This window comes from Rhopilema esculentum, chromosome 6 (assembly GCF_057945365.1).
Source record: "Rhopilema esculentum isolate cy_ngs chromosome 6, ASM5794536v1, whole genome shotgun sequence".
NCBI lineage: Eukaryota > Metazoa > Cnidaria > Scyphozoa > Rhizostomeae > Rhizostomatidae > Rhopilema > Rhopilema esculentum.
The window spans coordinates 7,442,880-7,458,343 of record NC_142820.1 but is presented as its reverse complement, the minus strand read 5'-3'; the positions used below and the strand labels follow the sequence as shown (position 1 = coordinate 7,458,343).

Sequence of the window (15,464 nt, the reverse complement as noted above, 5' to 3'; positions counted from 1 at the left end):
AGTATGGAACATAACAAACAAACAAAGCCACCAAGATGAAAATCATGCCCTTTGCAAACTCAAAGTCTGGGCGTTGGTATCTTTGACTTGGGCGATTTTGTCCTTTGTTCATGGTGTTTTGAGCAACGCGTTTCTTTACCGATAAGTAGGCACGCGTGTAGAATACGACTATCACAAAAAGTATGAGGAAATTTGTCGATAGCCAACCAATGTTAACGATTTCTGCATGACCGAATATCGCGGAAATTGTTACGATAAATCCGATGCAAACAGCAAGGATGACGGTTAAAGCTATGAGTAAAGAGGCTTTCCTGGTTGTCATATGAGATTGATAGTACATCAAATGTTTCATGTGGAGGTATCTATCGAGGGAAATCAAGGCAGTCGTCATGCCGGATAGCTGCACAAAAACTATGCCAAGAAATGTTAGAAGAAGCCTGATAACTTTCAGTTTCTCCACGTTCGTCACCAGAAGTCGTGTTGATAGAAGTGGCTGCACGGCCATGCCCACACAGAAATCAGAGATACTCAAACATAGTATAAATCTGTATGACGGCTTTTTAAACAGTTTCATTTTTCTGACGGCATAAGCCAGGCTCAGATTTATTAAAATATTAAACAAGGATGCAATGGTGTTGACCAAAATGTATGGGACGAGAAAATTATTGTTAAACTGAGGCGAACTTGGATTAATGAATTCAGTTTCTCTAGCCATGCTGAGCAACCAAAGAAAGATAACTGCTTATTTCCTTGTCTTATCTTTCTCTCTATCTTTTGTCCAATCTTACCTGTAAAATAATGCATGGTCAATGATATCGCTATAGCACCAAACCTGCAATTCAAATTGCTTTGAAAAAGGACATTCCTAATTTCAAGATGGAAAATGTATACAAAATAGATAAATGCTGTGCATCATGCGACAATTCTCCTGACATTAGTCAGGTTTTGAAACTTCCAATAATGACCAAAGAGGAACAGACGGTTAAAAGTTACATGAATTCTTACTTTCACTATTCACATCTATAGAATCAAACACTTATCACAACAACACAATCTGCCCCAAAGAAAGATTGGATGTTGCTTATACATAAGCCAAACTGGTCTCCTGTTACTGTAACCTGGAACTGTATTTTGCACCCATTTCTTCAAGTTTTCTACGTTACTAAGTGAAACGTCTAAGAAAGTTGAACGACACTCACAATCTCTATGCTTTGCTTTTCCTTTGACCTCCAAATGGCTTTTCTCCGAGATTACTCAAAGGTCAAAAATTTGATTTAATTTTCCCTTTTGCAGCAACATATGTTCAGCAATAATGAAGTTGTTTCTTTTACCCAAACAATTCACTCGGCTTTAGAAATCTCTGTTTATCCATTAGCCAATATTTACACGGTTTTTTACAATTCGTCTTAAACCTCTGAACAGCACAGGAAGAGTATGCGTCCTCTCAATGAAACTACTAGAAAAAATACCATATATTGTTTGTCTGCCTGAAACTTCATTGTACACCAAAATAAATGGTTTGCAAGCATTCTATATTGTCACCTGAAGTGTTTGCTTAAGATACCGTGTTGTATCTAAGCAGAGGGTCACCAAGCTGTCAAAACTGGATAGAACTCGTTTTTATAAAGTACAAGTTCGAGTCCAACCATTTTGCTGGACAAATAAATCTTTTTAATGAAATCTTTCTTGCTTTGATGATGAAATATGTTTCCGAATGGCTCGAAAAAGCGAAACAGAACGCATTGTACTGAAATTAACTTTTCTTCAGAGACTTCTTTAAGGGCAATACTACCGGTGATTGTCGTAAGGAACTCTCTTTTCTTCGCCAAGTAAAGCAATGAAAGTTGAAGGGCGTTCGAAACCTGAAAGCTTTGGCAGGACAGTACCTTTATCGGCTTCTAACCAATAAATAAAATGAAGCATTGAAGAAAAACATAATTTCCCGAATCTAGAAAGAAAGAACTTCTGAAAAAAATCACTGAAGTCTTCGAGATGTGAATAGTTCTTAATTTGCCAGTAGCATAGTAGCCTGTGATCAGGCTCTCGGGGCGGAGGAGGCGGGGGCAGAAGAGGGTTTCCTTTCTTTTTCTTATTTTTCTATTTTTCCCGGTCTCCATCCGAGCCTGATCTCAGGCTAGTAGCATAGTGAGGAGGAGGCAAGAGGGGACGGACAGACACAATGGCAAAAAATCTATTTGGGAAGGAGTGCTTTTTTCGTTCCGAAGGGTTTCAACTCCTATTTCCCCCGTTCTCAATTCGCCTTTGTCCCCCAATCTAACTATCTTGGTTACGCTAATGCTGATCACTGAATATGAGACCAGCCCCTTTCGTAGAGGCAAACTCGCTTCCCACTCCGTACATTTATAAGCTCCTCCATTGTCGAGTAAGAAAGGTAGGGTTTTTTGAACTTGCAGATAGCATGATCCTCAAATACTTGCCACGCTCCTTCTGTTGCGTCTTCTGCGCTTTGTATGCGTCAGGTATGTAAAGAAGATCATTTATATTTCCATGTAAACTTCCTCTCGTAGCAGGCAAAGCGTCCCTCTTTCCTGACTATAGAAAATTTAACTGAAACCGGTTCCTACAATACGTAGCTGTTGTTAGTATATGATGGAGAAGACGTTGAATACATTAAAGTTTTGCTCTGGCTAAAACAATTTAATTTTAGTGCCTTAAATAGTACCTTAGTCCTTCACTGATTAAATTTCATTTTTAGAGTAAAACTCACATTTTGTCAAGCGTTTTAAAGGCCTTAGAAATGACCAAATTTTGATGTACTATTCAGCGCCATACCAACTACGCCAAAAGGATTCGAAATACCTATTCTTTGGAATAGCAAAAAGACTCAACCAACCCCCCCCCCCCCCCCCCCCAACCAAATATTGCTATACCTCTGGCTGTAGCTTTGTTGGCAAGTCAAAAATTGCATACTTAACTGCTTTCTGTTACTGTATTTTACGTCAATCTCAATGGGTTAGCAAAAAAAATTGCTTGGAAATCCTGCTTCCCTGATCATTTTTAGGAGGTATTTAGATAAGCAGGTAAATATTTGCTTGTAGATTTTAGACCCAAGAATAAGCCCCATATTTCTCTTTAAATTGTTCCGATTACTTTTTCCGGATCAAGTGTAAAACGAGCTTTATCACTTGCCAAGTAAAGATGAGTCTATTTACCATCCACCCAACAAAATAAGCAATGGTTTTGCAAACTTTGCCAGCTGCAAGATGATCATGTTAGGTAAACGAACAAGGGAAGGCATTCAAATGAACGTTCTTACGAGCTTGGGCATTTGACCGAATCTTCATTGTGCATGCTACGTGGCCATGAAAGAGGAGTGTCTCAGTCATTTGCAGGCAGTGGTCTTCCCACTACAAAAACAGATTTCCTAGGATCAGTGGAAAAGTTCAAACAAACAACCACCTGGTTTACAAATAGCCCGATAGACTCTACCATGTTGACCTGAGAGTTGACTTGACAAAGCACAAAGTGGTAAAAGTCAGCTTTTAGGGCTATGCAATAATTTCACAGGCACCAGAAAAGAGAAAATTATAGAGCCTTGCTCTAATGTCTCATAAAATTTTAGAAGGTGTTCCGTTGAAAATTGAAACATGCTTCAAAGAGCACTTGTGTTTATATTTCTATGAAGGACACTCATTTTTTTTATAAGAAGCAAAGTCGATGCTGAGTACTCCAGTTTCTTAATGTTCTGGAAATTTCACTGTTTCTCACTGTTTCTTAAGAGTTTCTTGCTAAGAGTTTGAGATTTATCCATAGCTCAAGTTTGAGAATTTTCTGACAAAACAGTGATCTTTCCGAAAATCCATCTAATTTTGAGAGCAGAGGGGGCCACCGCCCCCCTTGCCCCCCGGCCACGACGCCCCTGCCGCTCTTGAGAATCCGAAAAGTTGGTTTCTTGTTTGCTTGTTTCCCGGTTAAAGAATTTTTATCAAAAAAACACAAGTCTAGATGAAATCGGCAGATGCTAAGCAATTGCACCTTTTTAAAAGTAAAAGAATCGCGCTCTTTCCAGTTGAACGAACAATAATAGAAAGAGTCTGTTGAAAAAACACAAACAAACAAGCAAATACAAGACACAAATGTCGAAAGGAGTGACTGCCGAAAACACTCACATTTTTGAAAAGACAGCTTTATTTCTTTGTTGCTTTTCAAAAAAAGCAATTTACTTTTTGAAACCTTTAAACAAATTTCTTTTGCTGAGTTTAGAGAAAAATCTCAATGAAAATCAAACTTTATTGAGATTATTTCCAATGTTTACAAGCAAATGTGGAATGACTACCAAATAGAAAACAAGGTACTTCCAACTTGATGACCTAATCATTTGCACAAGCAGAAATAGTATCATCAGCAAGATAAAATTTTATGCATAATTCACCAATTCCCTTACCCTGGGTACCAGCCTCACTATATAAAATAATAGATTTTATTTTATAAATAGTGAGTCTGGTACCCAGGGTACAATTCCCTACGAATTCCCGAATTCCACGTCAATAATGTAACCCAGGGTCTTAACGAATGAACCGGTTTGATAGTTCATTACCCTGAATATTTCTAGGTAAGTAAATGAAAGGTTTGAAGGGATACCATAGTTTATTTTTGTTTATTTAAAGAACACTTTTTAGGACAGTGGCTTTGTAGGTGCTTTCATGGAATTTTGGATAGTATATACTGACTATAACTGAATTAAAATGCAATAATTTGCAAATCATACTGTGTTCAAACATCTTATTGACTACACTCATTTTTTGATAAGAAACAAAAGTCGATGTTGAGCACTCCAGTTTCTTAATGTTCTGGAAATTTCAATACTCATTGTTTCTTAAGAGTTTCTTGATTATGATGTCATGAATATTGTTATGAAATGTTTGTAACCTTTTTTATCACGTCAAGAGATTCGCTTCCGTTCTGATGCTGAATTTAGATGTGGGAAGTATATCTTTATCCCTTGTGTCTTAAGTTCTAGGCCAACAAAGCAAAAATTTTACAAAATTTCGTTGTTCTCGGTTTTATCACGATTTAATAGTTTCTTAATTTTTTTGCTTCGAGTTCTGAGATTCTTAATTTTTTCTGACTGTCCAGTACTCGTTTCTTATAGCAAGTTTCTTATAAAAAAACGAGTGTATTGGCAGAAGGCAGATATTTCGGTCTTTACTCCTGGGTTACCAATGGGTATTTTCTGTGCTTCTCGTGTTGTATCATTGTGTGTCTCACTTGAAAGTTTTCCCAACTTCTACATTATTTGCATTGAGAAAGGAGAAAGAAAATAATTATTTCATTGATCTTATTATATAAAGTATACCCATTAATTATAAAGATATTTAAAACTGAGCTAATGTGAATGAAATTAGGTACATTCTGCGTAAACAAAGAGAATGAAAACAGTTCTTTAGTTCATAACAGTAGTTAAATAAAAGCTTCCAAAGAAAAAATGCTGCAACTAGTGATTGGTTGCAATTAGACTTGTCATGCAGGTTTCGCCAATTGCCTTCTGCAAAGGAGGGATTTTGAAAATCTTCTCATTCTCCGACTAGATACAATGAATATGATAGAGTTGAGCGAAGGGCAACAGAAAATCAGCAAAAGTGACCAGTAATAAGCCACAAGAGTTGCCTCTTCAAAATACTCAAGTCTCTGTGAATACTTCTGAAAATAGATGACAGTTTCAACTACATTGAATGGTAGATAGCAGAGGAATATCGAGAACAGGACAAACAGCATGCTTTTTGATAGATCGAAATGGTTCGAGGTGCCCCTTTCCAGAGACAGCTGTCCAACTCGGCTACGAAGTGACCAATATGTCTTTGCGTAGAGCATGAAAATAATGACCAGCAGAGCAAAGTCAACGATTGAAAAAATAATGTTCAAATATAGAAAGAATCCGTAAAATGAAGAAAATACCGACAAAATTGCAAGCAAGGCATTTCCGATTGCGTTTGCAGCAATGAGTATTACGCATTTTCGTGACGTCATTCTCGTAGTGTAGTCGTTCAAATGTTTCATGTGCATAAAACGATCCAAAGCAATAATAAGAATCATGACACTTGAAAAATGGGCGAATGTGAATGCAAATATCTGGCCCAAAAATTCTGCCACTGCCAAGGCAGCCCTTTCTTTGACATAAAGTATAGCAATTAACGTTGGCTGCAAGAAAAGTCCAATGGAGCAGTCAGATATTCCCATGGCAAGAACAAAACGATGCGATATGTTTCTTGTTAGTTTTAGCTTCCAAATAGCGTAGCATAAAAATGAACTTGATCCCACGTTGGTCACCATAATTATTGCAGAGAAGATAGCAAGACATATAGTTTGCCCACTTGACAGATTCAAATGCTGTATATAAAGTGTCTCTACTTCGCGCACATCCATTGCTTTCCCAGTTGAGCAACTCTTGAGATGTCTTCTCTTTATCTGCGCGAAAGAAATCTTTGGTAAGCAGTTTCGAGATGAGAACAAACAACATTCACATCATTATCTAGCAACTTTAAAATTAATCTATGATCGACCTGTTGCAAATTCAAAAGGACATAGCATATGGTTAGTTTCTGATGCCTAGGCATTTCTTATTGATGTGAAAGTTCTCATACAAAACATATGGTGGGGGTCACTCAGGTTTACGTTAGAAGATTTAAGTTTTACGAATTTGCAGAATTTTTCACTTGTTGTCTTGTAGAAAGGAATCTGGTCATATCCTGGTATTCCTGGACAGCAACATCTACCAATAATTTGGGGACCGGTCATTTTGACAAAAAACCCCTTCTTCTACCCCTTCGATGGCCCAACTATAAAAAAATAACGGTCACATTCATATCTCATTTAAGGAATCCTCGTCAAAAGCCTGCGTAGAATCCTTGTATTTTTGCAGCAAGACTGCAATCTAATTCTCTACTTGTTGATACAATGCTATGTTACAATTCATTAATAGCTATAACGTTTTATTAAAAGTTGTAGTGATAATGAGTTGGAAAATCATTTTAAATTCTATTTGTATTTAGATTTTGTAGAGTCAATAGACAAAGAATAAATTTAAACCTTTAAGGTTCCAGGAAATGCGTCTACATCAGGCACCGCGGAGCGTTGAAAAAGTGGGGGGGGTCTAACAAAAGTGGGGGGGCTTAAATCTTAAAAAAAGAGGCTTTACTGGTAGTTGAGTACTAAATATTTGGCATTTCTTGCAAAAAGTGGAGGGGCTAAAGCCCCCCCCAGCCTCCCTGCTCTGCGGTGCCTGCTACATGGAACTGTGTCTTGATAGAATCTCTGTGACATTCAAATATCCGGAGGCCTACTCTGAAAATCTCATTCAAAAAACATACGGGCCAATTTATATGAAAATTAACATTTAGATCCCTTGAATAAACCATAATACCAAATTTTTTTCTAAACAATATCTGCGAATTATTTTTGCACGAAGGTTCCTTGTTCATAAACATACGGTTTGAGGCAGCAAACAGCTGAAAATTCTTAATACACAGCACAAGAATTTTTTACCGTTGGAATGAAATAACTTTATAATCAAGCTCGAAAAATGTTCTTATGTAAATTCTATTAGTAATGGCCTATTTCGTATCCCCAACAAATTTTTTCTAAAGCCAAAGAGTTTAATGCAAGAATCTTTTGATATAATTATTTAATCTGCCATGTTAGCATCGGGACGAAGCTAAATTCCTTTTCCAAAAATTCGAGAATCGTACCATATAGAAAGATTTTTTTTTATTCATCTTTGACAGATACATATTGCATGAACGATTAAGATTGGTTTTATTTCTAGAAATCAGGTCATTGATTTTCACAGACCCATTCTTAGAGCATCAACTGACCTATTTTGAGACGCATTGCAAGGGAAATTCTACATTTGCTACTGGCGGAAATTTCCATCCAATAATGACTGAATCTGGAGAAAGCGTGATGGGAAAAGTTGCCAAGCATTTTGCATTGAGAATGTATCAATTCTTGCCATTTGACCATTTGATCAAAGAGCAAAGCATGTTTATTCTCCATTTTGTTGAAACCAAAGTTGAATTTTTTTCTATTTTACCATGCATAACCTCTTAGGCAAATCCATGATTGTGGCATTTTAAGCTGAACGCATAGAGGTAGGGGCAAAGAGGTCACCCCCACGTTTCAGAAACAGAGGCAAAATACCTTTTTGCAGCTCGCATAGGTGCCCCTTTTATTGGCTATATGTGCCCTCCACTTTTGAAATGCTTCATATGTCTATGGCTAAGCGCCCCCACCCCACCACTTTTGAAATGCTTCCCGTAGCCCTATCTACACTACCAATTTTCACCTGGGTTAATGCTAACTTGGGCTGATCCCAGATTGAACCCAATTTTGTTCACACTGCATTGACTACAAAGTATAGTCTAAACCCAAGGTTGGGTTGACCCCGGATTAGTTTCGCCACGCATGCGCTTCATTGTCTATTGCGTTCATTGGCATCTTTCAAAATGGCCGACGGCAATTATGTGATTTTGATGTCGAGATCGAATTTACTGCGGTACGCATGAATTCACCTTCCCCCTGCAGTCTTCTTGCAATCTTTCGTTTATAGACCGTTTCCTTGTGAAAGAATTTAGCTGTTGTTGGATCCCTACTTCGATTAATGTAATGACTCCATCGTCGCGTCACCCCACGTTGTACCTTTCTCGGTCTTTGCTTCATTCATTTCCAAAATTTGTTGCTTCGGATGGAAAGGACTCTTCTCCCGAGCGTTCCAAGAAAAATTTTTGTTTGGGCAATAACTGTGTATTGGCGCCATTTGATGCAAAGCTCGAAAAGCGCATGCGCATAACAGATCATTAACCTAGGTTCAACCCACCTCCTGCATTTCGAAGATCTTAATCTGGGGTCAACCTAGGCTCAACCCACCTTCAAAGCAGGGTTGGCTTAACCTAGGTTCAACCCACCTTCTGCATTTCGAAGATCTTAATCTGGGGTCAACCTAGGTTGAAATTTGTAGTGTTAACAAGGCTTATGTATGTCTATGGTTTAGCCTGTGCTCCAGACCCCTAACTCTACTTTCAAGTTAGGGTCTTGAACACAGGCTACTATGGTTAACCTTCCCCCCCCCCCTCCAAACGTTTTAAATTCTTCCTACGTCTATGGTTAAGCATACATTTTAATGGTATTTTTGCATATAGAAATTAGTTCGCATGGTTAAAATTCTTACAATTTCTAGACGGAATGATGTGGAGCAACGACTGCCCGAAAATTGCTGTTACCACAAACGAAGGGGCACAGTAGTGGCATAAGAGGGCACCACATTACTTGGAAGACTACAATATCACAAAGTTTGTAACCGAAAAAACATGGGAATACACATTCATCAGTGGGTAAGAAATTTTAGCAACTTTTCATATGTTTGAATTGACCTAGACAATGTTACTTTCTTCGTTTTTTGGTGCTGGAAGTAGCAGCCAAGAGGGACATGTTTCTAATAATTGTGCTAGCATTTACATAAAAAAAATTTGGTTCTTGTTGTCTTTCTATGTGAACGGCTCGAAATCACAGCAAACTATTCCCTTATAAAAAGAAACAACGAGCTATTTTCATTGTTTTGGTTGTTTGTTCCTTTGCCTTAAACTAACTACGATCTTCAACTTGATTGCTTATTTTGGGAGATTATCGTGTATGACAAAAAAGCAACCGAAACATTTTATGGTAGTAAAAAAGCCAGGTTCTAGGTTCTTAAGAGTTAATCATTATGTTGGTCTAAAAGGAAAAAGTTTTCGAAAGTCAATTTGAATTTCAAAGAGGAAGAATTTTGTGACTTGTTTGGGACAAATTAATTATTAAAGATCAAACCTTTTAGGGATCGACAAAGACGTAACTTTAGAAGACAAAAATAAATTCACCTACCTAAAGAAACATAGAAACTGTTTCTCGCAATACCAGAAATGGCGAAAGTGAACAGATAGTCACCTTTCGTCAACCTGCATTTAATGAATAATTCATTTTCAACATTCATAAATAAAGCGCATGATTCGGCTTATCCCTCCATGTCGATGCTGCCACAGCATATGTACCTTTCTTCATTCAATCTGACCGTCAAACTCAAAGTTCTTTCTCATACAGATCTTTCGACATTTGCTGATATTATAAAACCATTACGCCATTAACAAAATTGCAAGAAATCAAATATTTGTTTCTGTAGAACCTTGAACAACTCGTAAAGCAGTGGAAAGTATAAATTTATATCAATAAGAAACGTTGTCGTTTAAATTTTCTTTAAATACCGGCTTGGTGCAAATAAATTATTCATGATTACAGCGTCGGAAAAAAGAACATTTTGCTGATCCTTGATTAAAGGATCATTCAATATCTTAGCTGCACATGTTAAATTATTCTACATGTGTTCAATTTTTCTCGTGCTCTGCTTGAAAGTCAATCAGTTTTCTACAAAATAGGTGAATAACATTGAAGTTCTTATCTATTTGAAACATTAACAACAGTGACAACTTAAATAACTTAGACAGAGGGCAGGTTTTAAAATGTGGGTGTTCAGTATTTCGGATTCTGTTTGAAAATCAATCAGTGTGATACCAAAAAGGCGAATAACATTGAAGCTTTCATCGATCTGAAGTATGAAAAACCTTGACAACTTTCCAACTTAGATAGGGGTGCTTTCAGATATGGTTATGGTTCACATGATGAATTTGGACCGTCAGGTTCCGTTTTTGAACGGGACAGTGTAAACGGGGTCTCAGCGATACAATATAGAGGGATACGTCCAATATTTATGTGTATAGGATTGGCGCTTTAGATTGGTTCCTTGTTCTTGACCAATCTGCAACAGCTCTAGTCTCTCATGTAGTTTAAGAGTATATGAGAGAAACCGTTTCCCTCTACACAAGAAAGGATCTTTTGTTTTTATAAAGACAGATTCCAAAAAATTTAAATAAAAAACGACGAACTTGCTCCTCAATGTTGTGCTTTTCGGCAGGCATAAACTGGCAATGTGGGTTTCGATAGAGAAGAGCCGATATTTTTGGATGTCTCCTCAAATTTTGCCGAACTGACCCCCCGTAATGCAATATTTAGGACGCTCCTGGGACTAAATCGTCAAACCATACAACTCCTTATCGAAAAAATGCAGATGACACTATGGTCACGTGTTTTTTCCGCTGCCTCCTTACTCAAAAACTTGGCAGAAAATGATAACAGAAATTTGTCTCCTTCAAAATAATGGCATAAGGTTTTAGTTCATCCTAAATTCTGTAGGCAATTCTATGCCGCTTGCTTTTCAATCCAATTAAACAGAACGGCAGCTTTATTAACAGTTATTTGTCCCATTGACAACGAATCTTTTTCCGCAGCTTCAAAATGTTTTCGTGTAATTTTCATTTTTAATGATGATCTAATTTGGCTCCGTATTACCGTAAAGTTGGCTCCGTGCGTTGGGGTTTCAGTTCATTCTGTGAGCCAAACTGGTGCCTTTTTTTCATTTTCAACTTGACCTTTTTATATTCAAATTTTTAGCGTGTAATGATAACCAATTCGTGCAGTGATGAAAGGTACATTTGTGCAGTGACGAAATTTTTCATTTTTTGTTCAGAAATCGAAGGAATGGCAAGATAGGTCTTTCTATAGGGCCCCATCTCCCTTTATCACCGCCTAAAGTGCAAGCAAATAACAACTTGCTTTATTTCCTTTATATTTTTCTGCTTAATGCCTGTATCACAAGTTAATAACAATAAACAGAACTGGACGATAACTCTAGATTTAAGGCTCACTTTTTCTTTATAGCAAATGTGTACAGGACGGGCGAAACGTATTTGTAAGTGGAGAGGCAAAAATATAAAAGTTATAGAAGGGTTAAGAAAGGCTGCCACCATGGTTGGTGACAAGAAAAATTTTAGAGATGTGATATCTTAGGATGGCAAGAAACTGTATCTAAAGTGGATTTTGACTGGATGAAAATCTGAGGCAATGATTTCAAGTTTTTATCAATATATCCCATGGCCTGAGGTGTATTCAATTTAAAATTGGCCTGAGGTGTATTCAAATAGGTGTAATACTTTAGACAACACAGTTAATAAACCAAACAGCAGTGCTCTAACTTAAAAGATACAGTACTAATATTTTGTTGCCTGAAGATCCGCTGTGACATAAGGCTAGACCGGGAGACATTTTTATTCTTTTATAAAGTTGAGCATAACATTTACGTTAGAACTGAAATAAAACAGATCACGATCAGGAGTTTTCAGACAAAATAGCAATTTAGCTTTTCAGGAGAGATTTCACCCCCTTGACGCCCCCCTATATATACGTCATTGCATGGATTTGATCTAAATTCGCAAGTGCAAAAGATCTTTAAACATATATTTCTGAATGCTTTCAAGTTAAGTAGCCCTTACTAGAGCATAAGTGTAGTCCCGTAACTTTAAATTGACTGTTGTCATTGAAAGTTGTTTTTATGCAGACTTTTGTTAAAGAAAGGCTTTCGCATTTTCAATGACTAATTCTCAATCAAGTTTAGTTCGACACTCTCCTAGATTTTCGACACTTGCAAGCCATGCTACCCACATTTAATCTTTATGTTTTCCTCTGTGTAAATGAATTTGTTTTAATTTTACCTTCCATTGCATTGAAAACGGTGTAGAAAATAACAAAAGCTACTTTTTGTGAATGGATATAGTTATTGTAAATGATCAATAAGTGAGCTTTGAAAATGTATGCTTAATAACATGGTCAAAACGTGCTCAAAATTAAGGAATTGCAACAATGTATTTAAAAACAATCACAAGAGCTTTATTTTTTTAAGCAAAGCCATGGAGCAGGTAGGAACACAGTAAAATGAATGTGTCCTCAAACAGACATTGAAAAATCAGCATAATGTTGAAGCCTGTTATGAAACTGAGATTGCGTTTAATGAATGGAGTGCTCATAAAGTTGTTTATATTCTATAGAAAAACGGACGTATTCATTGAATCTAAAACCACCTACACAATATTGAATACAGGTTGATCTGGGAGGACATACACGAAGTCCCCCACCCCAAACTTGAACTAAAAATACTTATTTTGTTTCGTCAGGACCTTCTATTCCATTGCTCGTTCATAACAGGGCCCGTTCTTCTGAACAATACTCCAACCCCAATATTGGTGCTTGAAATCAATTTTGCAAAGCATGTTGTCCATTCTGCAAGTGCAACCGACTCAAACCTTTAAATTCGAGATTAAAACTTAGATTCATTAGATTATTGATGCATTCATTAATCTTCATTTTAATTTTAAACCAAAGGACTTGGCATTAAAACCGTAAGCTGTTTAACAACACCAGCCCTTGTATTTGTTATGAAACACGCACCCAAGCATAAACAACTTGTTTGTTAAAGCAGGTCTACTGCAGAGATACAGAGGGTAAAATCGTTAACACAGCAATAAATGAATTTGCAATTGCAATTTCTACATCTACAATACCTACCGTCAAACGTTTTGGCACAGTATACTAAATTTTTGAACTTTTTATACTGCATTCCCTCTCTCTTTTCAAAAACAATTGTACATAACGCAGGGGTGCAGTTTGGCCTTCTTACCAGAAAAAAGTTAATCATTTTTCAAGAACACATAAGGAACAGGGCGTTATAGGGAATTTTGGTAGATATTGTCGCTCAATAAAAAATTGATACTGAATACCCGTTTACCTGTTCGACTCTGACTTAACTCCGACTTGATGGCTGAAGTTGTGCATGCCACTCAACCAAAGAAAAAGCTGGCATGTCTGGCTGGCTCTGAAACTAAACTATTCGTCTGCCAACTGACCTCTTTGTTAGACAAGATGAGCCGTCTTCGATGCTATTTTCAAATTGTTCTCTTTTGAATTAAAAACCAGTTAATGACCTTGTAGGGACTGAGCAAGTAATATTTTGTTTCTTCATTGACAAAGATTAATTTTCCATCTCTATTCTTTTGTGACCTGTTGCAAAGCTTTTCATTTCCACATTAAGAAAGTTAAACAGAGACAACTGTCAGCTTTTTGCTCAGCTCGGACATCTTTCAACTGGGGTGCGTTCAAATTAAGGACCGTCTTTTGCATTCTCATAGACTTAAAACAGTTTTTTGACAGACAATGGTTAGCAAAATAAGACGTTTAGTATGTTAAGATCACTCGTGTTGATGAATAGATCACAAAAGAAACGATCACTTCTTTGAAATTCAAGCTCAAAAAACAATAAAAATCAACGCTTTTCTGAATGGAAGACATGTTTTGATTTTAGAATATTATTTCTTGTAAAATAATCAAGGGCTAGTGTTACAAGCTCAATCTAGAGCAACATTAGAAAGGCAGACCTGCCCTTATGTGCTGGTCAACATAAAGAGCACCAAAGTGTGACGTCATCAAAAATCTTTTTTTTAAATTTCTTAAATTTGACCACATTATCTGAAAGAGCAGCATAAAATACCTCGCAATATGCAAAATTAGTTAGATGTGTTCCAAATTGGGTGAGATGTGGCCCATGGAAAGTTTAAAGTTTGCTAACGCATTACTGTTAATTTGGCCTGGTTCATAAAGTTATGAACAAAGACCAATTACAGAGGTTTGATGGGGAAAGAGCCTGTGCTTATGTGGCCATATCCCAGACAATTTCTAACACATTCAGCTTATTTTGCATAATACATACTCAAAATTGAAAAAAGCTATGAAGAAAACATTTCCGTCAGGAATATGTAGAGCGACAGTGAGACCGTTAAGATTGTCTCATATCATGCACAGAGTCAAACATTGCAGTAATCTGGGTAAGATTTTTGCAACTTTACTGATAACAACATCAATTTATCTTTTGTAAAGTTTTTGAAGTTGTTTTGTCTTATCTTGAGATATGTCAGAGACAGCTAACCCAGCTAATCCATCATAATTCCCATAGTGCAGTGTCATTTGTAGGTCAGTAAAACTCCGTTAGGATTCTTTTGTAAATTATGGGCACCATACATTTTCCTGCTATTTAACATCAACTCTTTGTGAAAAACTTTGGTGCCATCTTTAATTTTGGGTTTTAGGGGATACAAAGATGGAACGCCAACTCCTTGTACCTCTGTGGAGGAGCAATTTTAATTTTGCTACCTAATGTCTGAATAAAGGCCAAAAAACTAAAAAAATAAGTGAATTTACAACACTAAGTATCTGCATGACAAAGAATAAGCTCTCAAATCATTTCCTGTATGTGATCACTTGGCTAATTTCCCTCAATTTCCTTATATGGATACAATATTTTTCACTGCACCTAAATATGCATGAAACTCAACCGCCAAGCCCAAAATCATCGGCGGGTTTCTCAAAAACACCCTGCACCCCTACTTCGGCTCACCCCTGGTATCTACTTTGTGCAAAAATCATGTAGATTTAGCGTGAGATCCTGAAGTGGTGTTTAATGATCGTTGTTAAGTGCATAAAAGCAAGTAAGAAGGAAGAGGTGGTATGTTACAAGGTGATTCTTGTTCTCTTCAAAT

General features: G+C 36.9%; 1 protein-coding gene across 2 annotated transcripts; it reads right to left on the bottom strand.

Annotated features, from left to right (window-relative positions):
• Window positions 1-2,940: 2,940 nt before the first annotated feature.
• LOC148960113 (uncharacterized) lies at window positions 2,941-14,141 on the bottom strand. 2 transcript variants are annotated; one of them, XM_089108881.1, is made up of 2 exons: window positions 13,661-14,141; window positions 2,941-6,426 (listed from the first exon to the last, which is right to left on the bottom strand). In XM_089108881.1, exon 2 carries the CDS (start codon window positions 6,382-6,384, stop codon window positions 5,482-5,484), a length of 903 nt encoding a protein of 300 aa, XP_088965007.1. In that variant the 5' UTR covers window positions 6,385-6,426; window positions 13,661-14,141; the 3' UTR covers window positions 2,941-5,481. The 2 variants fall into 2 exon arrangements, 1 of the variants encoding a protein (XP_088965007.1); XR_016143822.1 differs by having other exon boundaries at window positions 6,151-6,426; window positions 9,874-14,141.
• Window positions 14,142-15,464: the final 1,323 nt, after the last annotated feature.

Excerpts from the sequence above, each read along its gene's own strand:
- LOC148960113 (XM_089108881.1), bottom strand. The coding sequence starts at position 6,384 with ATGGATGTGCGCGAAGTAGAGACACTTTATATACAGCATTTGAATCTG.